The sequence below is a fragment of the Syngnathoides biaculeatus genome, chromosome 10 (assembly GCF_019802595.1).
Source record: "Syngnathoides biaculeatus isolate LvHL_M chromosome 10, ASM1980259v1, whole genome shotgun sequence".
Lineage (NCBI taxonomy): Eukaryota > Metazoa > Chordata > Actinopteri > Syngnathiformes > Syngnathidae > Syngnathoides > Syngnathoides biaculeatus.
Window position 1 is genome coordinate 23,850,243 of NC_084649.1, and position 26,916 is coordinate 23,877,158.

At 39.7% G+C, this 26,916-nt stretch overlaps 1 protein-coding gene across 1 annotated transcript; it reads right to left on the bottom strand.

Annotated features, from left to right (window-relative positions):
- Positions 1–219: 219 nt before the first annotated feature.
- On the bottom strand, positions 220–26,916 carry LOC133507380 (immunoglobulin-like and fibronectin type III domain-containing protein 1). The gene is given in 23 exon segments (XM_061832337.1): positions 220–318; positions 407–733; positions 797–1,093; positions 1,440–1,632; positions 1,728–1,813; positions 1,966–2,274; positions 2,364–2,492; positions 2,569–2,748; positions 4,462–4,755; positions 4,834–4,975; positions 5,052–5,191; positions 6,139–6,184; positions 11,766–11,917; positions 12,722–13,024; positions 14,028–14,139; positions 14,970–15,083; positions 15,972–16,148; positions 16,246–16,286; positions 17,506–17,623; positions 17,703–17,845; positions 17,919–18,038; positions 22,755–22,830; positions 26,814–26,916. Coding segments are annotated over 22 exon segments (3,477 nt in total). The 5' UTR covers positions 22,804–22,830; positions 26,814–26,916; the 3' UTR covers positions 220–313.

The following is a 26,916-nucleotide window of genomic DNA, read 5'->3' on the forward strand; positions in this document are numbered from 1 at the left end:
TTTAATTTCTCCCGTGTGATGTTTGCTGTTAGACACACGTACTGTAACAACTTAAACGTTACTTTTTTTAATAATAGTATTATAATATAATATATAATTGTGTATGGTGCAATGATTTTTTTTTTTGCAATAAATAAATATCAAGTCAACATTTGTTGATCAAGTATTCAACATCACAAGGGGAAGATAATGTGCCAAAGAGGAGAGGGTTTTTTTTAATCACTGAAAATCAGCAGCAATGATTTGTGTGACAGCTTTACTTTTTTTGTGGTCAAAAGTCCTCCATCTTCTCCAGGTTTTTTTTTTACATTTTTTATTCTGAAATTTAAAAAAGGATGAGATATATGTAAATATTTTCATGACAGACTCACATACTGTATTGCCATCGCTACTGGTCAAGACTTACCCCTAACTGTCAACTTGGTGGAGCACTCTGCTCTCCCTCGGGGGTTTTCTGCCACCACCTTGTACTCTCCGGTGTCCTTGGGTCCGACCCTCAGTATGAGTAGAGAGCAGACTCCGCAGGTATTGGAGATGTAGTAGTTGGTGTTGGTATTCAGGCTTATGTTGTTGCGAAGCCACGTGACGTGAGGTGTCGGGTCACCCTTTAAAGCGCAACTCATGTAGCATTCGTATCCTTGGGGAGCGGTGTGCATTTTCAGCGGGACGAGGAACTTTGGGGGGCACTGGAGATCGCAGGTCTTGGATTCTGGTATATTCACTGTGAACTTCTCTGGAAAAAAAAGTGTGTATGTGAATTGTCTGATTTTGTGCAAAAAGCTGCTAGTGTACATACCTTTCTTGTTTGATACCAGCCACTTTGGTGATTCAGAGGGTTTGGAGGAGCCCATGTCATTCTTCGCGTAGACTCGGAACTGGTACTCGCAGCCCGGCATTATATTGCAGGCTGTGAACTTATTGTTAAAGATGTGATCTGCCACGGTCATCCATGTCCCCTTGCTGGAGTCTCTCTTCATAACCATGTAATGCAACCTGTCGTCACGTTTCTCATCTGGAGAAGGCGCCCATGAAATGGTCACCGTGCCTGGTACGTTTTCCTCGATTTCAACTGGACCTGGTGGCTTTGGTTCATCTAAAATTTAAAAAAAAACAAAACAAAAAAAAAAAAAAAAAACTTTTCTACTTTAATTACAACAGAAACTCTTTACAGGGTGTCCTTGTTTTCCTAAAACTGCGACATTTTGTGGTTACTAATTAGGTGCAGTAGACTAGTTTGTGCCTCTTGCTGTGTGAAGGCTAACTCCAGGAGTAAAGGTAAGACTTTTGTTCTTTTTCTTTTGTTTAAAATTTATACCCAAAACAGCAGTCCTTAACCCAGTTTTGAAGTAATAATTATAATCAAGTTTGTATTACATTTTCGTCATGGGAACAGAACTCCAACGTAAACTGAAGACACCCCCTAAATTACAAACACTCACCTGTGACTCTTATTTCAATGCTGAAGGTTTCTTGTCCCACAATGTTTTTGACAACAATGGTGTAGACACCGGAGTCTGAGCGCTCAGCGGAAGGAATCAGGAGCTGCGAAGTGCCTTCCGCATTGCTAATCGTCACTTTTTTAGTGACCGGCACGTCGTCTTTCAGCCACGTGACCTCGGGCCAGGGCGAGGCCTGCAGAGGATATAAAAAGATAATGAACATTAGATCACCCTGAATGAATGATTCCTGCTTTTCTCCCCCAAATGGTCCTCATTTAAGACAATTACCTCAAAGTTCATTGTAAGCCGTGCTGAATTTCCAGCTCGGACGACCATGAAGCTCTTGATTTTGGTGTCAGTGAAGCGTGGTCTCACTAGGTAAAAAAAAAAAAACAAAAATCCCAAATTATTATTTCTTTACAGAGACCGTCATTTTCCGAATGAAAGTCGTGCTTTGAATTTAGCGCAGCAGGCACGTCTTTTAAATTTAAACCAGTCTGACAAGAGGGAGAAAAAAGTTATTAACCGGGAGGCGGCATCGCAAGGACATAGTTATCCAGTTCCTGTGGTTCTCCCTCGCCGCCATCGTTGATCGCGATCACTCTCACCCAGTACATGGCCATTGACTTCATATTTTTCACCGTGTAGAAATTTGTGGTCACCAAGTTGGAATTGCAACGATTCCATTCTGTGCTCTCTGCGGGCCGGATCTCTACAAAGTAACCTTTGGCTTCATCCTGGACTTTCTCAATGTCCTTGGGTTTGGTCCAAGACAGGCATAGAGTTGTATAGCTGGAGTCTGTCACCTTCAAATCGATGACTTTTCCGGGAGGCTCTGAAAAGTATCATTTAATAATTAGGGTTCCAGTTTTCAGGATTGGCTTGATACTATAATTACCCTTAAATTTCCAATTTACCACTTACTTTTGGGATCTCTGGCAAAGACAAAATCGGAAGGTGTGCTGAATTCACCCGCTCCAGAGTTATTGATAGCTGACACACGAAATTCATATTCCATTCCCTCTACCACATCTTTAACAGCAAAGCCTTTCGCTGTGGGGGTGTAAAATGACAATTAAGAAGCAAACAAACATCAACACTTAATTTTCTTACAGACATATAAAGAAACCTCTTATCAACTCGTCTGGTGGGTTAACTTGACCCCACAGATTGCTTCCCTTTTTGCGCTTTTCAAGGTTGTATCCAAGAATATTGGTGCCTCCCGTATTGCCAGGAGGAGACCAAGAAAGGTTGATGCAGTCCTTGAAGGCACTGACAACCTTTGGTGTTGATGGAGGTCCAGGATATGCTGTGTACACAAACAATTCATACCGTTGTTAGAAATCTAATAGGTTTTCGCTTTGAATCCGTGTGCTATACACGAATCAACTGAACAAATTTAAGCATTTTACCTCCTCGCAGTCAAAGGGCGTAATTTATTGCAGGTTTGCACATCCAAAAATGGGAATGAACTTGGTAGCTCGCACAAACAGTGGATGGAAGCTGATGTGCAAACTGGGTGCACCCAGGACTGCATTGGTGAAATTCGCAAACATTTTGTGCAGTTAATTTAGCATGTTCTGGGATGAGTGTATATAATTAGATCAATTTACCACGCCATGTGTTTTCTCAAAGATATTACAAATTGTGATTGCTGAATTTACGTATATTAGATGCTGCATCTGAAAAGTTTCTCCAAACAGCAGTACCTTGTGTAATCTTGATGAAGAGGCACGGGCAAAATGTAGCTTTTCTATACATTTTTAACACCCAAAACAAAACATATATTTATTAAAATATTGTCTATACAACAGTGCAATTTCGGAGCTTCTGAATGATCTAAGGATTGACTTTTAGCCAGTCAACTATGACATATCTCCTGTCTCAAACGACCCAAGCCAGAGCAGTTTTTCAGGGGTGCAGTCTCAAGTTTTAAATACAGTTACACGTGTTTGGCACTAGTTATGAGCTAAATCAAACAAAAGTTGCCTTTTATGCTCTTGCTGGCTTCTCTAAAATTATTTGAGTGATAGATTTTTCTGTAATTCAATGGTTTGTCTTCCAGTAACACTACCAGTTCCATCACTTGAAGCTTCATATTGCTCTTATGCTGCCCTTCCAATTGTTCCATGGTGAAAGACATTAGTGCTACCTAGATCGTAAAAACCTGCTTTAAATACGCTTTTCTCTACCAGTTCTACGCCTGCTCTGAACAATTATTTTTATCCGATTTTATACACAAGCACATGAGGAAATATAAATGTTGTGTTGGAGGTTTTTATAAGTTGTTCACCACAGTAAAGCGCTTGCAATTACAAGTCCACCTAGTGTCTCCTGTCTTCTTCTACAACTGTATTTTCTCCCAGTCTGGATACCCTCTTGCACAAGTCTGCCCCTCACATGTCAGTCCCTGTACTACGACAGATATTATGGTATTTTTGTCGAATCACTGGTTTGTCTAGTTGTTTAAGTGAGAAACAGTTAAAAATTGTTGCATGTAGTGGATACGGATTTAACATATCCAACGATGGCATTACTTTACCTTTTGTCCCAGCTTGGATGTCCTCCGTTTCCATCAGCTCACTGGTGCCCATTTCAGTCTCCACTCTGATGCGGTAGCAGTACCTGCGGCCGTGGTCTACGTCAGGGTCCCGGTATTTCGCCAGCGGCCCGATAGGCCCAAGCTTCTTCCAAGTATTGCGTCCCACCTGTTGCCTCTCGAGAATATAGTTGCCTATGTTGCAGCCGCCGCTGTCTTTCGGTGGTCGCCATTTTATCTCGATTGCAGAGGAGGAAGCTTCCACGATCTCCACAGGTCCCATCGGGGGTGTGGGTTTATCTGTTCAGGAATGTTAGAGCCATTAGGTCGAAGTACTAAATACATTACAGTGGAATGTACAGTGTAACCATGGATGTTTAACGGCCCAGAAATCACACTATCGGGAGCTTTGACGTCAGAGGATGGATTGATTATAACTTTGGAGGCTTCACTGTATGTATTTTATTTCAATCCAGTACGTACCTAATACAATCAGTTCAGTTAAGGCCTCGGCAGCGCCAAACTCATTTTTGAGCTTCAGCTTGACTTCACCACTGTCCTTGCGCTGCAGCTTGATCAGAAGCAGACGTGTGCAGCCGTCCGAGGTTTCCAGCTTGATGTTGGCCTCGTCCGAAAGCTCTTCCCCTTCGAGGAACCACTGAACTTTTATAGGCTCCCGTCCCAGGTACGCTAACCTGAAGGTTGCTTTGTGCCCCTTTTTCACCATAACAGGATTGATAAAGGTTTCTAAGTCCTCTTGGTTGAATCTTGGGGGATCTAAAAATGTTTGTTTACACAGATATTTTAGGGAGTTTTGTTTTTTTAGTCCCATGACAACATTGTCTCTGGACTTACCTTCAACAACCACTAAGGCCTCCGTTTTCCGTCCGTCTGCTTCAAACTTATATTTTCCAGCAAATTCTTCCGGGACTTTGTGCAGTTTCAACTTATGGTAGCTTCCTTCTTTTATAATGGTCATAGCCTCTGTCGCCTTTATCTGGAAATAAATGCGGTCTCATTTGAAACTTAAGAAAAGAGATTAAAAACAATCATTAATTTCCAAAAGGATATACCTCTTCTCCATCTTTGTACCAGATGCCCTCACAGTCCTCGCTGCTGAGTTTACACATAAGCTCGGCCTCTTCCCCAATGATGGCTTTGCAGTCGGAGAGTCCGATGTGGAAGTGAACACCTGGGTCTGAAGATTAACCAACTTACAAGTTAGTGAAATAGACCCATCGGTGATGACCGTTGCATCTTGTGTTTATCTCACAGTACGTGTATATACGGTTGATAGTCACTCATGTGGTGGTGCATGCACATTTGAGCAGACTTACCTCATTACTCATTCAGTATTTCTATAAAATTTTGTTCTTCACACCAAAATTGAATTTTCATGTATTTGAAGAGGCTATGTTAGGCGTCTTGTCATTGTTTGGTTGGAAAGTGGCTGTCTTCATCCTTAAGATTCGAAAATGGCTTCCTTCTCTTCCTTAGTGGAAATTATAAACAACAAAAAAATAATCTCTTCTGAACAAAAACAGTTCAAGGGGCAGCTGAGTTGTCCTCCATCTTGAAATGATCAAAGAGCACGCCGGCACACAAGTGTTCCAGCTTCCGTCGAAAGAACACATGCCCGTTGGGTTCATTTGAGTCATCGCCCTCAACGCACTGACTCATCCGCAATTATGTTACGGAAAGCAAGCAAGATTGTTAACATGAATGCACAAAGAGCACAATTGTGCCCGCACTGTCTGCAAACACAGCACATGGATGAAATGGAGGTGAAAACACATACACATTAAACAGTACATTACCTCCCGTCATCCGGTCTAATTAAGACGCAGATGTATTGCGTGCCGCACGCGAGACCCCAATATGTTTTCATTCATTTGCCTATTAAGGCTGTAATTATATGGGGTGCCCTCACGAGTGCATCCAATTTGATTAGCATACCTCCAAGGCACTCAAAGGTGAAATGCACTCCTGTTGAGAAACAATGACTGGGAAAAGGTCATTTATTCAATTAGCGTTTGCACGCACACACTGCATTGTAAGGCCTCAAAGCACATTAAAAGTCATTTTCTTATCAAATGACTTCATCATAAAAATAAAAACTAATTCCCCATGCAGAAGGCACCGCGGTGCATGTCATCTTACCAATGATTGTGTCCTCGATCAGTGGGCCTTGCCTTACTCTGATGCGCTTGCCAGCTGCTGGCTCTGTCTCCTCTTCCTCACTCTCACCTGCATAGTCCAGTGCCCATATATCATAGTGTTTATTATTTTTTGCTTTTAGGTGACATCAAGGTCAGTACTGTCAGTCCAGTGTTTCTCATTGACTGCTGAGTATGCATCAAAACGAAACATTAACAACTATAATAATAGTGACAGTCAGGAGCAATGCAATGGCAATGCAACACCAGGAATTTAGTTAGCATAGCATATTTATATTTTATACAGACACACGTGTGTGTGTATATATATATATATATATACATTTACTAGAGAAAGGACCATCAGAAACAAACTGTTTCTACAGACCGTATTTCCACAAATAGTACTAGTGGAATAAATTAATTAACTGCATATGGAGGGAATTATTACATCCATCCATCTATCCATTTTCTTCGCCGCTTATCCTCACGAGGGTCGCGGGGAGTGCCGGAGCCTATCCCAGCTGTCAACGGGCAGGAGGCAGGGTTCAGTTTATTTTGGACTCAGTAGTTCTTAACATGTCTGTGTGTGAACAATAGCCATTGTGAGTTGACATTATTACAGGTTATACTCTTTATATATATATATCTATACTTTTTTCACCTTGATGCAATGTTTTAGGGACGCATTTATCTGTGAATGCCTATCTGGCTTTTTGTGAGATGGCTGCTAATTGAGTAAATACGGTCGTTCCATACACAAATAGACAATTCAGCCCCATGCTTAAATGCAAATTACCATTGGTACTTGAACTTAACTCCACTCATACTAAAAAAAAAAAAAAAAGTACACACAAAAAGCGCATGCCCAAATAACAAATTAGGTAGCAGTCGTTGGAGGTCACCATTTTCAAGAGTTCACAAACAATAATAATGATATGAGGCTTTTGCGATTATACCTTAAGTTGACCATGGCAAAGTACTTTGGGGACAAAAGCTATAATAAGATACTGTATAAAGGACAGTGTACAACCTCAGACATTTCTTACCAACATCAGCGTCTTTGTCGTCCACAATTTTCTCTTTGGGACAGTTTGTCCCAGACTTTTCACTGTTTTGCTCTGCAGTTTCTTCACCATGATCATTTCCTATTGGTGATAATAAATGGCATCTTTATCCAGATTATTGATTTGTTGATTGATATGCACTCAGACCAGAAATATTTCCAGGACAATACCTTCAGCTGTTAACGGCGCACTTATTGTTTCTTTGAAAAAATTCTGGACTTTGTTGATTAATTTAACCAACAATAGTGTTATATCCCGTTCATGAAACTATTTGAGAGCTTGATGTCAAATCGACCATAACAAAGTAGTAACGCAAGGTACAATTTTTTTTTAAAAGTTAAATGCTGCAGCTAAATGGGTACAAATATGAAGAGTTCCCCATTTACCACCCCATTTGACTGAAGGCTCTCTAAATGATCGCGACGTATTTTACAAGCTGTCATCTTATTTGCCTTGAGGATGCTCGTGGAAAAGTAGAGAGAAGGTCACAATGAGCTAAATTGTGTCTTTGTGGATCTATAGAAAGTCCATCACCGAGCACCAAGAGAGGAACTGTGGTACTGCATGTGTGAGTCTGATGTGGCGGAGAAATACAGTATGTTCGAATAGTACAGGACATGTATGAGGGCAGGAGAACAGTGGTGAGGTGTGACAGAAGAATTTAAAGTGGTGGTTGGACTGCATCATGGATCAACTCTGAGCCCCTTCCTGTTTGCTGAGGTAATGGATAGGCTAACAGATTAGGTTAGATTGAAATCCCCTTGGACCATGATGTTCGTAGATGACATTGTGATCTGCAGCGAAAGCAGGCAGCAGGTGGAGGATAAATTAGAAAGATGGAGGCATGCACTAGAAAGGAGAGGAATGAAGACTAGCTGAAGTAAAACAGAATGTGTGCACGGATGAGAGGGTGAAGGGGGAAGAGTGAGGGTCCAGAGAGAAGAGACAGCGAGGGTGCACAACTTCAAATACTTGGAGTCAGCAATCCAGAGCAATGGTGAGTGTGGTAAGGAAGTGAAGAAACGGGTCCAAGCAGGTTGGAACAGCTGGTGGAAGGTGTCTGGTGTGTTATGTGACAGAAGAGTTCTGATAGGATGAAGGGCAAAGTTTATAAAACAATGGTGAAGTGAGCCATGATGTACGAATGAGAGACAGTGGCACTGAAGAGACAACAGGAAGCAGAACTAGAGATGGCTGAAATGAAGATGCTGAAGTTCTCGCTAGGGGTAAGCAGGTTGGCTAGGATTAGAAATGAGCTCATTAGAGGGACAGCCAAAGGTGGATGTTCTAGAGACAAGGTTCGAGAGAGCAGATTTTGATGGTTTGGACATGTCCAGAGGCGAGAGAGCGAGTATATTGGTAGAAGGGTGCTGAGGAAGGAGCTGCCAGGCAAACGAGCAACCTGAAGACCACAGCCCTGAATTAAACACAATTTTAGCAAGTTTGGCTTCTAACAATCATGTAATCGAAACGTAGCCATCCCGTTTTCCAGATTTCGTCACTTGCCATTCCGCATTTTGTGGAATGGAAATCCGAAATGTTTTCACAGTCAAGAAAGTCTGAGCCACGGAGTATGTGAAGTGTGTGAACGAAATGATAGCCAATCAGGGAGCTTGCTGACTGAAACACAACGAGCAAATGTTTTCAGATTTTTGATTGGTTGACAGATTGAACGTGATGATTTTTCTTTCACAATATTAACTCATTATGTGCTTATCCCGCTTTTAGTCAGCATTTTCGCTGTTAAATGATTTATTGGTCATGAAAGTACCTATAGATGTTTTGTTACTAACAGCAGCGTCTTCCTCGTCCACAAATTTTTCATTTTTCCCCAGACTTTTCATTTTTTTTGGTTTGAGTTTCCTCTGCATGATCATTGTCTATTAGTTATATCTATTATTTATAAGCTCTCTTAATCACAAATCACAAAAACGCTCCAGTTGCACTTACAACCAGAAAACCAACAAATCTGTTGATTTGCTGAACAAATATGTCAGTTCTCAAACATTCTGTCCTTGAAGTAATATGAAGCCTTTGCGAAAATATTTCAAAATCAGTATGGTGGTCGACTTTGGAGTCAATACAGTGTACTGTATACCTACAGTGTATATATCATCAGTGCCACATTTATGTGAGTGTTTTTTTTTTTATTGTCAAATACTGTAGTTTAGCAGATATTTAATTATCTACAGGTGTTTCTTACCAGCAGCAGCATTTACAGCATCAGCAATTTTTACTTTGGGACGCTTTTCATTAGTCTCAGACTTTTCACTTTTTTTGCTTTGCTGTTTCCTCGCCATGATCATTTCCCGTTGGTGATGATGAATGGCAACTTCACGGCGAGAGGATGCTCTCGCATAGTGCTCGTTATGCACTTTGCTGTAAAAGAGACTCTTGGCATAGCTTCAACTGCTGAGCACAGCATCAGGACCATTTATTTCTGCTTTAGATTTAAGTATTTTTGAAAAAAAATCCATCAATTGCAGAATCAGGTGACTGACTTTTACCAGACAGTCTTTAAGGAGCCACATCCTAAAATTATTTAAGACTTTAAAATTCGACTTTGCAGACATTGCAGTGAATTGTTATGAAGTGTCGGGCCTGCATTAAACTCAGCCTTTCACAAACAATTTGTTGGCCGTGGAAAGCGTGCAACCTCAGAAATTTCTTACCGACAGCAGCGTCTTCGCCGTCCGTAATTTGGCTCGCAATCACTTCGGGAAGTGTTTCGTTTTTTCCAGACTTTTCATTTTCTGATTGTGAGGTTCCCTCGCCATGATCATTTCCTATTGGTGATAATCAGTGGGAGCTTTATGCAGAACATGATGTGTTGGTTAATATTTGCTCTCATATCTGTAATTAATATGCACTCTGGCTAAGAGTCACAAAAGATACTTACCTTTGACTTGTAACTGAGCGCCAGTTCCTCATTTTATTTTATCACATTTTTGGGTAAAAAAAAAAAAAATCAATCAATTTTTAGATACAATTGATTGATATTTTTTTCTCGGTTAAAAACATTTTTTTAGAACATGGATTGTTCTTTAAGGATAGTGCTGAAAATCCATGAAAAAGCATACAGTGTTATACGATAAGCATCATGATTATGCAACAGAAAGAGAAAACAACTTGAATCACAACAGTTGACATGAAGGAAGTACAATTTACAAAAAATGTACGGTAGATCATTTTGTAATAATCGCCATATTGCCAATTATTGCTGAGATAAACTATAATTTTTTTTTACTAGTTGTGTATAAATGAACTATCTTTAAGCTTATACTCAACTTAGTTTGTGATTTTTTTTTTTATTCCAGTTTTTCTTTTTTTTCAAGGGTTGAATGACATTCACTAGCAATAAAATTATTTTCTATAAGAATATGCAGGAACACGTCAAACGAGTGTGTTATGTGGCGTTTCGAGGATATTCAATAAAAATACACTAATGGAAAAGCATACTCGGACACGGTAGAACAAATTCAAAGGGGAATACAAAAAGAAATATGTGTGTCATGTTCGGTGTTGGGCATGATTAACCTCTGTGAAGCTCCTTTAAATTGTAAACTCTATATCCTTTTGAATATATATAGGTGGAATTTTGATAAACCAATACAATAATTTTCTCCATATTTGCGGTTCACGTTTCCCAAATTCGTCTGTTTGTGTTTTTTTTCCTGTGGGACCTGAAAAGACCTAAAATCTCACAAGTTGCCGGGAGGAAGGAAAGTAGTGTAGTAAAATAGTACAGTAATTGGTGTCAAATTAGTATGCTGAGGGGTTACATCTTAGCTGAGAAGACAAAATTTGCATTTTGGGGAGGAAGTTTTTTTTTTTTTTTTTTTAGCGGAAGTTACAGGGAGTGTTTGGCACACATTCCAGTTCAGTTTTTCACGATTAAATAAGCTATGTCAATTTTTAAAAAGAGGAATGTTGTACAATTAGTTTAGAAATTATATGAAACTTTTAATGGATCATAGTTTGTGGTTTAGTTACTAAACTACAGACATCAGCAATTCAAAATATTTTGTCTCAGGGGGTGTCAGTTATTTGCCTTTTTCTTTTTTTTTTTTTTTTGTCCGTTCATGGCGGGGCTTTTTTTCCCCCGTACTTTATTCCTGTATTATTATTATTATTATTTTTTTTTTACATGAAGCACATTTAATTTTGCTAGCCTAGGAGATGCTGTTAAATCTTCACATGATGTAGATTTTGGGTGAAAAAAAAAAAAAAATCATGTATTTTTGTACTTAAGAAACGTGTGCGTAAAATCCTTTCCAAACCAAAGTGTGTCTTCATAAATACCTTTACCTATGTCTTGCACATCTCCACCTATGACTTCATCTCCCTGAACCGATTCCATGAATAAGGAATTTTGCCCGGCTTCATTGTCTTCGCTCGGCTCTCCAAGGGCCACATCGGCAGCCTCTCCCGCTGCTTTGATGGAAGCTCTCCTCACAGGCTCTTCCACACTAGCTTCCATCTTTTTTGCACTGGCAGCCTTGGCCTCCGCGGACCGCTTTATAGCCGCTTGCGCTTCCTCAGCGGCGTCCCGCTCCGATTGAGCCTTCCTGGCAAGCTCCAGCTTCTCCTCCATTTCTTTCTGGTACCTTTCCTGCTGTTCCTTGGCAATCCTCAGCAAGTCTTCGTCATCACCACCCCCGGCCAAGGTATTTTTCCGAGCGGCTTTCGTTCCTTTGGTGCTACTCTCTTTATCCGCTGGAGGATTAAAATATAGACATGGATTTTACCTGGATGTTTTCTCAAGAGAATCCATTATTCGATAGAAAGGGGGGGAAAACCCCCAACAGCAACCAGTTCTATTCCGTGGAATCCAAAAATTGAAATATCTAATTTTTCCTTTTTAAGATCATGAAAAAAATGTCAGATTTTTCACATTTTATTTCAGGCTCTGATCAGAAACTGAAAATGGATCAACTGGCCACTGGACGGACTTGGGTTTTAGTTTGCAATTGGTTGGTTGGTTTACCTTGTCCAGACTTTTGATGACCAAAATTAGTTAAGATAAATTAACTTGTTTCCCACCACAATCGGTGTGGACCACAACCGTGATCCATCGAATGGTGCCTCAGCCATGTTGAATCAAGAACACGCGTTTCATGGGTGATGGTGATTGTTTTCATGTTTTATATCTGACATGATAGACCTGCTTAAATCGTTCTTTGTCCGTTTGCATACAGTATGGGGACTAGTAGACTTGGAACAAATCACTGCAACAGTAAAAGTCTCTTTTCATTCTTCTTTCAACTATTGCACAATGATACGTGTAGACCTGTGTTTTTGTCTTGGTTGACTTATTGATGCTGCCGACAAGCTAACTTGCTTTTTCCAAACATCCAGTTCGGCGACACAAGACCAATTGAATATTTAAATCAAACTCACTTTAGAATTGAAAAATCCGTATTTTTTCATTCATGTTTTAAGCTATATATATTTTTTATTTTGATTACTAAATGAAAATGAATTGGGGAAAAAAAATACAATACCATAATTGTTTCTCACCTTCAACCATAAGCCAGGCATTGCACGACTTGGCATCTGCCACAGCAGTGTAGGTTCCGGCGTCCAATGGCAGACAGTCATGCACGATCAGCTTGTGGATGAGCTTATCTTCCGAGACGGTGATTTCGAACTTTTCTCCATTTGACAGTGGGACATTCTTGCCCAACCACTTGATCTCATTCAGAGGCGCCGTCAGGATGCATGTAAACATTGCATCCTCTCTTTCGTCTGCCTTGACCTCTTGGATTTTGAGAGCAAAGTCGACATCAGGTGCTGCGGGATTATGCAAACACAGGAAACATTATTGTTATCAGTGCATCAGTTTATCAATTTGTATGTCATCGCAATTGAGTGATCTGTCAGCCTGGCTTCAGAGACAAGTTTGTTCTCTTTGTAAAATGCAATTATATGAATTAAAATGTTGGTTTTGGACTTCCTCTCTTAACATCTTGCATTTTACTATCTTTTTCCATTACTAATATTGATCTCATTAAGTAATGTCCATAGCAGGTCTTGTATTTGCAATCAAAGAACAGATTGCCTTTTGTTGGATTCTTTAGTCTCCTAAGAAAAAGAAGTTGGTGTATGATTCTAATGGTTATCTTACATACTAGATGTTCTTCAACCTTGGGCAAGTAAGTTCCTCAGTGCCGGTATTTGACAAGTCACTACCAAAATGTTTTGCATGTCACTATTTTCTCTCATTTGAAATGACAGTAATTACTTATATTGCAGTGTTTCTTTCTGAATTGCAATAATGTTTTTTTTTTTTTTTTTTTTTTTTTTTTACCAAGTCCACTGCAGAATTTCAGTTTGGCACTGATGGACAGTACCAAAACCTATGATTATAAATAATAGTTAAAATAAAATACTTTTCTTTGACTTTTGTAGCAACATAATAAAATGTAAAGGGAATCTGTGTAGCTGTTCCAGATGAATTTGTCCAATTCTATTAGACATTAGGCCCTAACAACGTCTATTTGCGTGTACAAACTGAGTACCAGCTCAACCTATCGGTGGTGCTGCTATAGTAAACTGACATCCATTTTTTTTCTCAACTGGTGGATCAACAGTGACTGAAAAGCCAAGCAATGATGGCAGTCACAAATATAAGGGGCAATATAAGATGACTGTCAGTTAATGGACTCATGGATTTTTAAAATCCAGGTGGGAAGCATTTCCTGGGTCAGAAATGTTGAATGGAAAGTTATGACTGCAATTATCTTAAATTGTACAATTACGACTACTATTCAGCAGCAGTAGCTCACCACCTGGTCGTAGATACATCACAGTCGTGAAAGCGTACCTTTAAAGTCGACAGTCGTATCCGTGGAGTAGAGCCCCGTGTCGTGTTTTTGCTTCAGAGAATATTTCATTTCGTCGCATTCTTCTTTTGTGTAGGCGACCATTTCGCCATCCTGCAATTATAACACACAAAGACACACGCATAGGCCAAGTGAGTTTGAAATTCTATTAACTCATTCAACTGGAATTCAACTATTTACTGCCACGACAAATTCATTTGTGAAGGAAGGCGTCGAAGAGAGTCTCGCCCAGGTTTGGTCAGCAACCGTAGTGACTAACGTATCCCATTGGATGGCAACGTCGTATCGATTTATGGTTCTAGCACAGCTTTTGAGTTGAAGATAAAAATTCGGGTAGCTTGTTGTCATTTGGAAATTGGCAACACGTTGGAAGTAGGGCAAGTTGAAGCATGTTACACTCAAACAAAGACTCTATGGTGTAAACGGAGTATGTGTCACGAAAATGAAAATGCCAGTGACGTTCAACTCGACACATGCGCTGAGTCACTGTCACTCACAGCGTGTTTCCTAGTTATATATATGTATAGATATGCCTATGAATTATTATTTTGCCGTCAAAAGCGCTTTCTCAGTCATTTTGTTTTATAGTTTGAAATGTCACAAAAATACTCGTGTCAAAGTCACTGTTCTGCACCACATTTCTTTCTACAAAAAGCTCATTTACTCAGCTTTTTGACAGAAAACAGGGGTTTTGATGCAACCAACCGATGTTCTAGTTTTGATTATCAAACAATGGAAAAAGAAAGAAGTCTACTCTTTCTTTTGGTAAGTTTGGTACTTGTATTCTCATAGAACAATCTTCTGTAGGTCTTGAAAGATCAGTGAAAATGCTTTGAAACAGTTGGCAACAAGGGGAACTCTGGCAGTGAATGAGTTAATGACTAAAGAATTCAACCTAAGCATTGCAGATCCTGGCATTTCACCTTATAACGGACTACTTTACTATTCAGTTCTCTGAGCTCCAAATCCAAGTCAATTGTAGCTTCACCGTCATCATCTTCCTCGATGTGTTTGCCATTATTCATGCGTGCAAGATACTATAGTACGAAAAAACAAGTCGTAATTAAAGCTGCAAGCGGATATGAATGGCCCCGTTGGACCCTTTTTTTATGGAAATGAAGTCTTGGAAATGATCATCCAAGTTTGACGCAACCCTCCGTCCATATTAAATGGCAAATGCAAAAAAAGTGTGGCAATTTAGCGTCATCTGTCAGTCTAGTACGGTGATTCCCAACCTTTGTGCCGAGGAAATGATCTTATTTTGATTATTTGGCCTGAATATCTCTGCCAGGTGTATATATCGTGACAGAAAGAACGAACAAATCACCTTCAACTAGATGGCAAAAGGCACACAATAATGTGTATTCAACCGAGATTCACACAGCAAAATAACTCATTCTTCAGACTGACAAGTGTATATCACATCATTGTTATTTCAGAATGTAGCATTTACTTTAATCACATTTTTGTTTAGTGGCCCTGACTTTTTTTTGTGCTAAATGTAAGTTAAAATGATTCACAATTATCATTGGCCTTGTATAGCTGATTCAGATTTGAGCCCATTTGGTGTGAATTTTCTGGTTGGAGGACTGGAATTCACCCAAAATGGCTGCTTCAACTCCAAACGACAGATGTCCTATCTAATTTTATCCACAGATGTAATTGGACACTTGCCGATGCAATTTCATACTGATTGGTGAATTTGCCATTTTTTAAAAATGTTCCAGATGGCATTATTGTGCGATTATGCAGGGTGTTGGACGCAGTACATATAATTTCACCAAGATGTGAGTATGTTGACAGGTCCATAAAAGGTGGAAGGATCATCACAAATGGAATTCCGCAGGGACAAATGAACCTAATCTATACAAAAATAAAAGACATCAGCAGTGTATTTAATGTCCAAGTAAATGAAGGCTTAATACCTCTGTAATATCTTCGCCGAGCTCTTGCTTCATCTTCTTCAGTTTCTTCAGCATCCCGCGGAAGTTGGTGATCCCGTATTCAGCACAGATGCGCTCGTAGTCTTTCTTATCGGCGCTCATGAGGATTTCCCACACCTTCTCCTCTGGCATCGCCATCTTTTCGTCTTGCACTCCCACCTGGGGAGTGCTATTGCGAGAAATCAACAATGAAACTTTTTTTTTTTTTTTTTAACGATATCATGAATATGAGTTTTTCATACGCAGACAAAGGTACCGACCGCTTTTTAAGCTTTTTCCGAAGAAAGTCTGGGATATCTGGACAGAAAAGGAAAGCAACAGAGATCACTCAGTCACGATTGTCTTTTCAAATAGACCAGACTTCGAATCTTTCTTTGTAAATAGTGGTTATGTGTGTGATGAGAAAATAGAGACGATAGAGAATAATCAATCCCCCGGCTATTCACAATTTGCTTTTCATAAATTCCCCGGTTTGTATTTTTAACCTCTTTGGAACCTCTCTTCAGGTATTAGCTGAAAAATTCAACGGCTCTTTCTGTGAAACCCCAACAGCTGCAAAGTGGTCCCCTGGCCGAAAGAAAATTCTAGACTTCTAGAATTCGTTTGTATTAGTAAGACATGGCCTTTGATTGGGGATAGCGAGGAGGACGAGAACCTAACTTGCTGCCTTTTGGTTTTGCGCACTGAAGATCTCCCACTTAAGGCAGCTTATATCCCGGATAGTGGAAGCAACAAAGAAACATATTTCTGAGTTACAGAATATAAATAGATCATAATTAGGGGTGAAGAAGCACCCTCATAAAAGCCAAGAGCTGTTTTGTCTACTGAAACGCTTTAATTGCGACAAATAATGTGTCTTTATTCAGCTTTCCTTGGCAGGTTTGACATAATTGCCACGGGATTGCCCATGCGTGGCGCTGACTACTTACATTTTGAAACATGACAAGAAATACCCAAAAATGACAGTCTGTCAAAATGCTGAGTGTGGTTGGGATGACAAGTTGTAGTTAAAAGTATCAATCGACCTGTCAAAATTACCATGACAAATGCTATCTCTTTTTCTAAACAATTCGACTTTAAAAGCGCAAAAGTCACATTATCTGTGAAAAGCGGGTATCATACGGTAGTCATCAATTAGTTATGTTTTATTGTCATCCATGTATTTGTTTTGGAGAATTTCAGAGTCCTCATTTCATGTGTATTTTTTTTTTTTTAGAAAATTTCATAAAGATGGTGGCCACTTGTCACGCTGTCATGAAAATGTGTTCATCAAATCATCAAAGCGAGCCCTAAAATTTAGTAATCTCTTCTTTAACAATTTGCAGCACGGACTAATCATTGCGATGTTTGTCCTGAAAAGGACACGAGTCATTTGTCATTTTTTTATGCCAACGTGCTGCAGTCTTACCGTCTCCAAATGTCTTTTGAAGTTCCTTGGTTTTAGAGAATCCCACTGTGAACAGATAATATATATATTTTTTTTCATTATCATAGTCACACAGGCTTCATAATTCACTTTCAATGTCCCAAATACCCTCAATAACGTTCAGGACGGCGGTGCAAACAGCTCTTCCGTAATCATTTGTTGCGTAACACTTGTAGGTGTCAGCATCCTCCGGAGCCACCTTGGGAAACTGATGAAAAGGCACTTTTTATTCTCGTCGAAAATTGTTTTGCTCTGGCCCCGTCCATACATTTTGATCAGCGCCGTACCTCCAGAGTATGCTCGTGAGAGGCTTCGCTGTAATTCTGCCGACAGGTGTCCGGGTGGAAAACGATGTCTCCATTTGCTCGCGTCCACGTGACTGTGGGTTTTGGATTCCCGATGACTATGGCTTTGAATAATGTACTCTTTCCTGGAACGTAGTATGACAAGCCATTAGTCAATATGATCGAGGCATTGTGTTTTGAGAAAGATCGAGCGCTAACCTTCTTGAATCGTGATCGCGATGGGTTTGCGGGAAAAATCCGGGGTTGTCATTCCCTCTGGAAGTTCCTCCTCAAACTGTGTTATCATTACACCCGGCACTTTGGACTTCTTCTTGATTCCTAATACCGTGGCGGAAAAAAAACAGTATTAAACAAGAGAAGTAGATTACTCACAAAAATCGAAGTACATTGGGCTATGGGGTGCTGTTTCAGGATGAACTTAAAATGGCACCATAATCTTTTACAGATGTATTAATTTGACATTTTTGAATGAACTGAAGCTTTTGAGACAAAGCTGACATCCCTTTTCTATGACTATCGTAAATTCTTCCAATTCTTAAGTAATTTAACTATCCGTCCGTCCATTTTCTTTGCCGCTTATCCTCACAAGGGTCACGGGAGTGCTGGAGCCTATCCCAGCCCTCTTCGGGCAGGAGAAAGGGTACACCCTGAACTGGTTGCCAGCCATTCGCAGGGCACGACAAACAGACGCACTCACAATCACGCCTAGGGGCTATTTAGAGTGTCAAATTAATGTTGCATGTTTTTGAGATATGGGAGGAAACCAGAGTGCCCACCCGGGGAAAACCCACCCAAGCACATGGAGAACATGCAAACTCCACACAGGCGGGTCCGGGATAGAACCCCGGGACCTCAGAACTGTGAGGCCAACGCTTAACCATCTGATCCACCGTGTCGCCCTAATTTACGGTAACTAATCTTTAGATTTTGTTTCCAATTTCAAGGTAATACGAACAAAAATTTTGAACAGGTGTGTGTTCTCAAACTGCAGTCGCTTGAATTAACTCGCCTTAACGAAATTTACAATGATTCTTCTTGCTACAAACACTTTAAAGAGAGAAACAAGTCCAATTGATTGGGCAGTCATTCATCGACTTAATCGTTGCAGACCTGATCACTACAAAGTACAGACCTACTTAAACAATAACATGAGGAATAAACACTGGCATCATGATTTTGAAAGTTTAGAGAAGCTCAAATTACACTTCCTGTAAAGTTTATTGAGCACTTTAGGTTTATCCTGAAATTTCACGTGAAAGGTGGATATCCCCTAGCATTTCGGGCCGCGTATGTGCAAAGAAAATCGTGGCAAGGGCTATAATTTAAAGACAAAGGGTGTAAACATTTGTGAGTTTAAATGTGGAAGCAGTTATAGGGGATAAAATGAGCCTTTTCTAAGAATGGCATTAATTACCATTTCAGCTGCCGGAAGGTTACAGTAAGTAGACAATTTATACAGGCTTTCTTCAAAAAAAAAAAAAAAAAAAAAGATCGACAGAAGAGACCAAATCTACACCCAAACTGATTTTCAAATATTACATTACTGGTGGCACGTCTTCATTTTGGAGGAATTCTCGTTGTCTTCTTTCAAAAACACACACACAAAAAAACAAGCATGTTAATTCACATTGAAACCACGCAACATGTCATTACAGCGCGGTGACAGCGCTGTGACCTCCCATCACATAATGAGCAATTCACTTTGTAAGGCCGACATCAGGGTCAAGAAATACTGTTTGTGCAGTATTTCTCCTGCATTATCATCATCATCTAGTTTTGGACTATGTTGTCTTATTTTGTGTAACATTTTATTTTAACAACAGTTAAAATAAAACTCTATTTCTCAACAAATCGCAGATGAGATTTGTTCATGGACATAAACATGCTAGTTTATGAGATATTTATAAGCACAGTTAGCTGCTTTGTTGTCTTACTATTATGTCGGTTTTGCAGACAGGGTGGGGTAACTGCATTGTTTTTTGGTAAAAAGGTAATTATAAGTGACTCTCAAAGTTTCCATAACTATAGCGCAGGTGCCTAACCTTGAGCAAAAAGTTGCTTTATTGTTTATATTCAGATATCAATTGTCGGTTGTGCACTGTAATCTAGTGAGTACCAAGTACTGTGCTGTGACAGATTATCAGCAGTGATGTGGGAAGTTATCTTTTGCTAAATCAGTCCAAAACATGTTTTTCCATTCATCTACGCCAAGCAAAATACAGTAACAGATGGAACAATTAAATACTCTTCCAGTAATTGGCAAAATGTACAATCATCCTGAAAAGGCACCTGTTGATGCCCTTCATAAAATAGAAGTATGAGTATCAGTTGCCATGATTCAAGAATATATTCTTTGCGATATTTAGACGGTGTGCTGTGATATTTTCCTCACGCAAAATACAACTCAATTAGCTTGGGAAACACTGCTTTGTTGTATCTTATTGCGTATCGCCAGCTGTTCGCACGCTGTGATTTCAAGTAGCACTGAGAGAATTAACAGGCTGCAAATTAATGTATATTACCGGGGAAATAGACAGTATGTCAACCTATTAATATAAACCGCCAGGCGAAGCCAGGTGTTATGTGAGTCACGGTCAAAAGACGTAATTGCCATACACTGAAATAGTTCCATCGTCTGTAAGCAGTTTAGTATGACTCATTTCAGGCTCTTGAAAAATTGAAATATGGCTGCTGAAATCATGTACACAAAGAGCCCAAGTCATTATTTAAAGTAGATGTGGTACCTTGTAGGGTTTCAAATGCTCCAGAAGTCATCAGAATACTTTGATTGATCGCTGGATGTAATTCGGTCATAGCTGCGCTTCAATTGTTATGGATATCTTAATATCGACGCTTTCCAATGACAATCACATCCCTCCATTTTTACGACAATTTCGAACTTTTTGAATGAAATGTGATTTCACTTCATTTACCAGCTTGTCATGTTGAAAATATTTGATAAAAACTTTTATAGTGTACTATATCTCGATTGGTGTCACTTTGTTTTATTGAACAAAATCTCAAAAACTTTTGTTGTTCACGTAAAGTGTGATTGAGAATAACCCTATGTACAGTATATCCCAAAACAAGAATGATTACATAAAATTTTGGAAGTCTGGAAACATGCAATTGTAGTTGTTTATGGTGTCTTTTTATGTAATATCTTGGTGTAAAAAAAAAAAAAAAAAATCCAAGAAAAATTTCCAGAATGCAGATTTCATCAGTTTATATACATATTTTATTTTAATTTGGATGATTATAGCTTTCATCATATGAAAACCTAAACTTCACCACCGTCATTAGAACATTACAATAAAAAAACAATCCAAATTCTTTTTGACAGTAGGAGGGAATTGACCTTCTCAAAAATATATGGCAATTTAATTAATCCTCATGTAATATGACATTACCTTCCTATAATAATGGCAATACTTTTTAAAAAATTGCCCCAATTGCTGAATATACAGTAATATACAGTATTTATTGTTAATTACAGTACAGTGTTTATTATTAATTTCATTTCAAGCTTATAATTGGACAATTTGTTCAACCGTGCACGTCAGCATTTTTAGCAGTGGTAGCCAGTATGATGAGATGATTAAGGCAAAATAATAATTTTGATAAAAAAAAAAAAAATACTTAGCTAGCTCGGCCCATCTTGTTTTTTTCAGGGAAATGACTGACCTTTTGAATTGAACTACTGAAATGAATGAACTTTTCTACCATGTTGAAATTTACTTCCATGATCTCAACATAAAAAGGAGAGAATTTAACTTAATTTCTATACCTCAACTTTGAGCATTGCAGCTTAATTTCACTGCTCATTAGTAGAAGGTATGGAGATCAAAAGCTGTCAAGATCTGCATCAGTCTTGAGGGCCTTCTGAATCTGACAACTGATAAAAACCCAATGCTTGTTGCTGTAGTATGTCTGGAGGATTTAGAGAAATCATGCCACCTGTTTGCAATATCACCACACAGCTCAAATCCCCGTGACGGAAAAATGGCAGCCAACCACAGCACCCGCTAGCAGCCAGCAACAGCTTTTAGCTTTGAATTCATTCTGAGGTTGGCGGAGGTTTTGCAAAGGACAGACCACGCAAAGGAAAGACCACGTCATACATGCGACCAACCAACACGGAGTCATGCGCTTACACAGAGTGAATTGTTTGTAGAATTTCATTCGCCCTTTCACGGCGCGTACCTTTGTCATCCAGGTGACCTTCGTCAGAAACGGCGATTTAACACACGACTGGACCGCATTAAGAAGAACAGGACAATATAGTATGAATCCTGACAAAAAGTTCCCAACGTGGTAGGGCTTTGGCAGGATTTTGGACACAAACAACACAAAATTCCGTACGGTCCGATAATGGGAGTCACGGAAACAGAACACGTTATTCAGAGACCTCAGACGTACAATGGTTAGTCACAAAATGACGACCATGGTGTCAGTGGCATGGCTTTGGATGAATGCGATGTTCAGCATCACGCAGGATGATTTCTTGACGGCGCTTGAGAGAAAACGACGACTTACTTTGTGTAAAAAGCAAATTATGTAACTGCAATTTCCACCTCATCCATTGTTTTCTCCTAACACGCCAAACTTTATTCATCTCGCTTGGATTTGCTCTTCCTTCCCGTGATGAATTTTCTGCTTTCGGATAAAGATGAAGTTGTGTCTTTTCTGGAGACTTTTACAGTGTGCATTTATTGGAGATTCATTCTTGTTTGTGTAATGTCTTCAAATACCCAAAAATGGAATCACAGGTCTTCAACTTGTAGATGTAGGGTCTTCTTGGGGTTAGCCTTCATTTCTTGCGGAAACACAAGATCTTTCCCACTGATTTGTCCTCACTGGTGGGACAAGAGTGCTTTGACACATGAAAAAAGATCTGCATAGGTTTCAGAAAAGACCTCTTCAACTTTTACAATGATGAGATCCTGTGAAACATTAGTGAAAAGACAGACTAACGCTAACCAAACAGCTGGGACGTATCCAACCTCGGGTGGGTGTCCTCCGTTCTGCACTTACCCTTCCGCCCGGCGGCAGTTTGATCTGTCACCTTTGAGTTTTTCAACATCTTGCCGTTGAGACGTTTCGAAGGTTTCTGTCACCAAAAAGAAGACGGACATCGTCAGCATGTCATAATGTAAATACTGAGAATTTGTATTTCATTTGCAAATCGACTCTTACACCACTAAAAGTAATGAAATGAAAACTATTCAGTGTTGGGAAATTTGAATTGCCAAGATTTCATAAAACAAATAAATATAGCTACCCCAAAGAAACCCTGGTGTCTTTTAAAGTATTCACACCAGAAGAATTTTGGTATTTCTTATTTTAAGCGAAACTTATGGTAGGTAGAAATTTCTTGGCAGAACAATCATATTTTGCCTACATTTGGGATATTTGATCTTGGTTAGATTTTAGTTTTTTCAATGTAGAAATTAGGTGAGGTTCAAGGGGCAATAAAATCAGGAGGTTAACATTTGGAGATGGCCACTTCCACTCACGATTTCCCCCCAGTCAGGAGTGCGTTAATTTGGTGAGACACTTGTTGAGGCCTTAAATAAACAAGGTGAAGAGCTCCGAGGCTTAGTGTGGCAACACGGACGCTGTTAAAGCCTCATAATGTCAGTGCACTTGAGACCTAGATTCAATTTGACCACTGAATTTGTTGTCTGTGTTGCATCTAAATAGTCAGACGAATTTGTATCAGCATGTAATTCACAAATTTAAAGCAACGTTACATTTAAGGCAAGTCTGTCACGAAACAGCGCAAGTCGTGACTCTTTATTAGGGTTCGTGAAATCTTTTGAATCTCTTAGAGTGAGCGACCGTACCCTTCTCGCTGAAGTGTCATTCAAGAATAGTTGCAGCTCTATGTATAGCTTTGCAAAATAATTGATTATTTTCAGTTCAGTTGGTGAGTGAATGTGGAGTGTGGAATAATGTAACTAACATGGATATCTGTTGGTAATTACTCTGTTTTTGCCGCTAACCACTTTGTTTTACAGTGGTACCTTGACCATGTTTAATTTATTTATGGACTAAGCTTATAACTGCATTTAGTCATATCTCAAATGCTCAAATTGTGAGACATGAGATGGTAGGTAGATGTTGTGGTATTCCTGAAGCACACTCACACCTGTGCTATGCCGCTGTTCGGAGTAGTGAGTTCTTCTAAACTATGGGTGGAAAACCCGTGGCTCTCGAGCCGCATACAGCTCTCGTGGAGACACGAAAACATCAAAGTTCTGTTTTTTTTTTTTTTTCAATGTGCGTTCGCGCGCTTTGTTTGAGTTCATTACGGTAGTTGTGGTATTGTGACAGCAAGCTCAGTGTGTGTGGACATGTGCGTTGATGGGTGAGTGGGAGGGTGAGAATGGGAGAAAAAACGCGATGGAGACCAGGGAAGAGTAGCTTCAATGTTTCCACAACCCAACTCAGGCGTGCAACAAGAGAAGGGAGGACGACCTTGGCCCCAGTCAAAAGTCCAGAGACGAACGCTTGCATCATATTAAGTGGCTTGGAACATTTCAAGGGCCAAAAAGCCATACAATGAACTATAATTTATTAAAAAAAAAATGCCTTGGCTATGTCGCTGAAATGTTGTTTCCTGAAAACAAAAACCTTAAACAATTGGTATCAGACCTTCAACTGTTCCACCACACTTGACCCAGCTACTAAATATTGACATACTGTACAATAATTTCAATGGTAAAATCAAACAAAGATTTGCCATTATATCAAAGTGACATTTTTTTTTCTAAAGCAAATATGGGTTGTTGTTGACAAGTACATCATTACACAGTACCAACGTGTCAAATAAATTAGCTGCAACACATCTGGTGGCAACACAGCTCACCTTGGCTTAATTTCCGGGTGGACAAATGTGCAGTTTGAGTAGTGTACAATGTTGCAGCAATGCTGGTTCTTGTTGGGGAAAAAAAACATGTTTGATGAATACAAAACATCGCACTAGGAAGAAATATCTTGGCAGTGGGCCTCTTTTCATTATATACACTCCGCCTTTTTACATTTTAAGTGTTTGGCTGAGGCTTCCATCTTTTTTTTTTTTTTTTTTTTCAAACATATTTTTTTCGATGAAGAGTGCTTTGCAGACAAAAATATATGCCAGCCACTTTTGCTTTGAATCCAAAGAGGCAATTTATATCCCGTCTTACTTCTCCTATTATATTATAATGGAGCCAGAAACAATGCAGCGGAAACTGCAAAGTCAAAACGCTCCCTAAATTTTTATTCACAGCAACATTTTCTGGAAAATGCGCCTTTAGTCAGTCGGATAAAACCATCATCATGTGTGATGAAACATTTAAGGATTTCACTTTATTTCCCTTTGGCTTTTTGTTTTCTGCGCAATCCCACTGCGAAAACACACATTCCAGCGTTCCTCACATTACGTCGGGTGTCTTTAAAGCCAGCTTTGTTTTTGTATTTTAGTCTTATTTTACAGCCTTGAACTTCAATTTGTACCTGTTATGACAGTTACATATTTTCAGTAAAACCTCACCTTTACGCTGAGTTAAGGTTTTGTGATGGTGCCGTAAGGAATGTTTTTTATAGTGCCGATAAAGCACTTGACACATCTTTATCCTCATGTACTATACATAAAAAGTGTTTGAATTATCATGCCATTTGTGCAGTATATGTGGAATGTTAAACTACAGTCGTTTGCCTCCGTGTTAAATTTCTAGCGATAGCTTTTTCCAATTTGTCACTAATAGAACGATTCTGGCATTTGAAAGTTGCATCATTCAGTGACTTATTTTTCTATCCCTCGTTTACCCTCTGATTGACTTGCAACGAGTTCGTGGTGCACCGAGCTTCTCACCCAAAGTCTCACAAACGGTTCTAAACGGGAGAATCGGTACAGAAAAGGGATCCTTTGTTGCAGGTCGAAATGATTCTTAAAAATCTGGGGAAAAAATACTTTCGAAAAGTAATGTTTTCTTTTCATTTTCTCATTAGTGTAATAATACAGTGCATAACTGCGAGAGAAAAAAAAAACATGAGAAATCGTAGCACTTGCACTGAATGTTGCCTTGAAAGTTACGAAAAGTGTTGTTTTGCATAAAGTTTACACAGTCACATTTACGAGACAACGATTATTTGCAGATGAGAATATATTTTATGACGTTTGTGGAAACACTGCCCCTCAGACGTCCAAACAATATGTAATGTCTTTGGCTCTCTCTACGTGACAAGTGCCATTGGTTCGGCCACCTGGTGACCGGAGCCCTGACCGCAAACGCTTGACACAGCATCTGCGGCGTCTCAAATGTCCAACAGCGCATTTCTTGGCTCGACGGAACTTGGCCTGGTGACAAGATGTCGCGGTGGTAAAGGAGCACTAATGGGTATTTTTTAGCTTCCCGGAGGATTTCCACATTTGGTTAATTGCGGAGGGCTGACAGACCGATCCAATGAGGACCACTTCGAACTGAGCGGAAAAAGCATGTTTTTTTTTTCTTTGTGGCTGTGAACTCCTGGCTTTGCTTTCAGAATGATGTTTGACTCCAGACCCAGTATTAGAACGCAACGTGCTTCATGTTTGCAACATCGGTGGTGTGAAAAGTATCAGCTGCTTGTTTGTTTTCGGTGCGCATCCCAACTCTAACCCTCCTCTCTGAAGGCCACGAATCAATTTGATACCGCCGTCTAAAGTTCATCAAGCCCTAACACCCTCGCAGCTCCTGACTGTCACACTCTCCGTTGCCTGGAAGCAATTTACCAGATTAGAAAGCGTGACATTCAATGTGTGAAAGACTGTGCGCATTTTTGTATTGATTTCACATTAAATCCATATAAAAAATCCTACCCTGAGTGTACATCGAAATGATCTCTCCGGGACCTGAAAGTCAATGTGCAGTATCACATAAAAACACTATGTAAATACTGCGAGTAGCTTTATTGGTCTTTTAAGATCAAGCGCCAGCTCGTATTCATCATCCAAGTGTTTTACAATGCAAGCTGTTTACGATGCCTATTTGTATACCTGCTGGACAAAACCCAGAAATGAAAAGCTAAGGTGCATTCTTCCCCAGCTTCACGTCGAAGGACACCTACCTGCTCACAATCCTTGCCGCTTCCAGCAAAGTTGCCCTCTGCTAATTTTTCACCGTAATAGATTCCCCCCCCCCGCCCTTGTTGGAGGCGGTGTGCTGCTCTG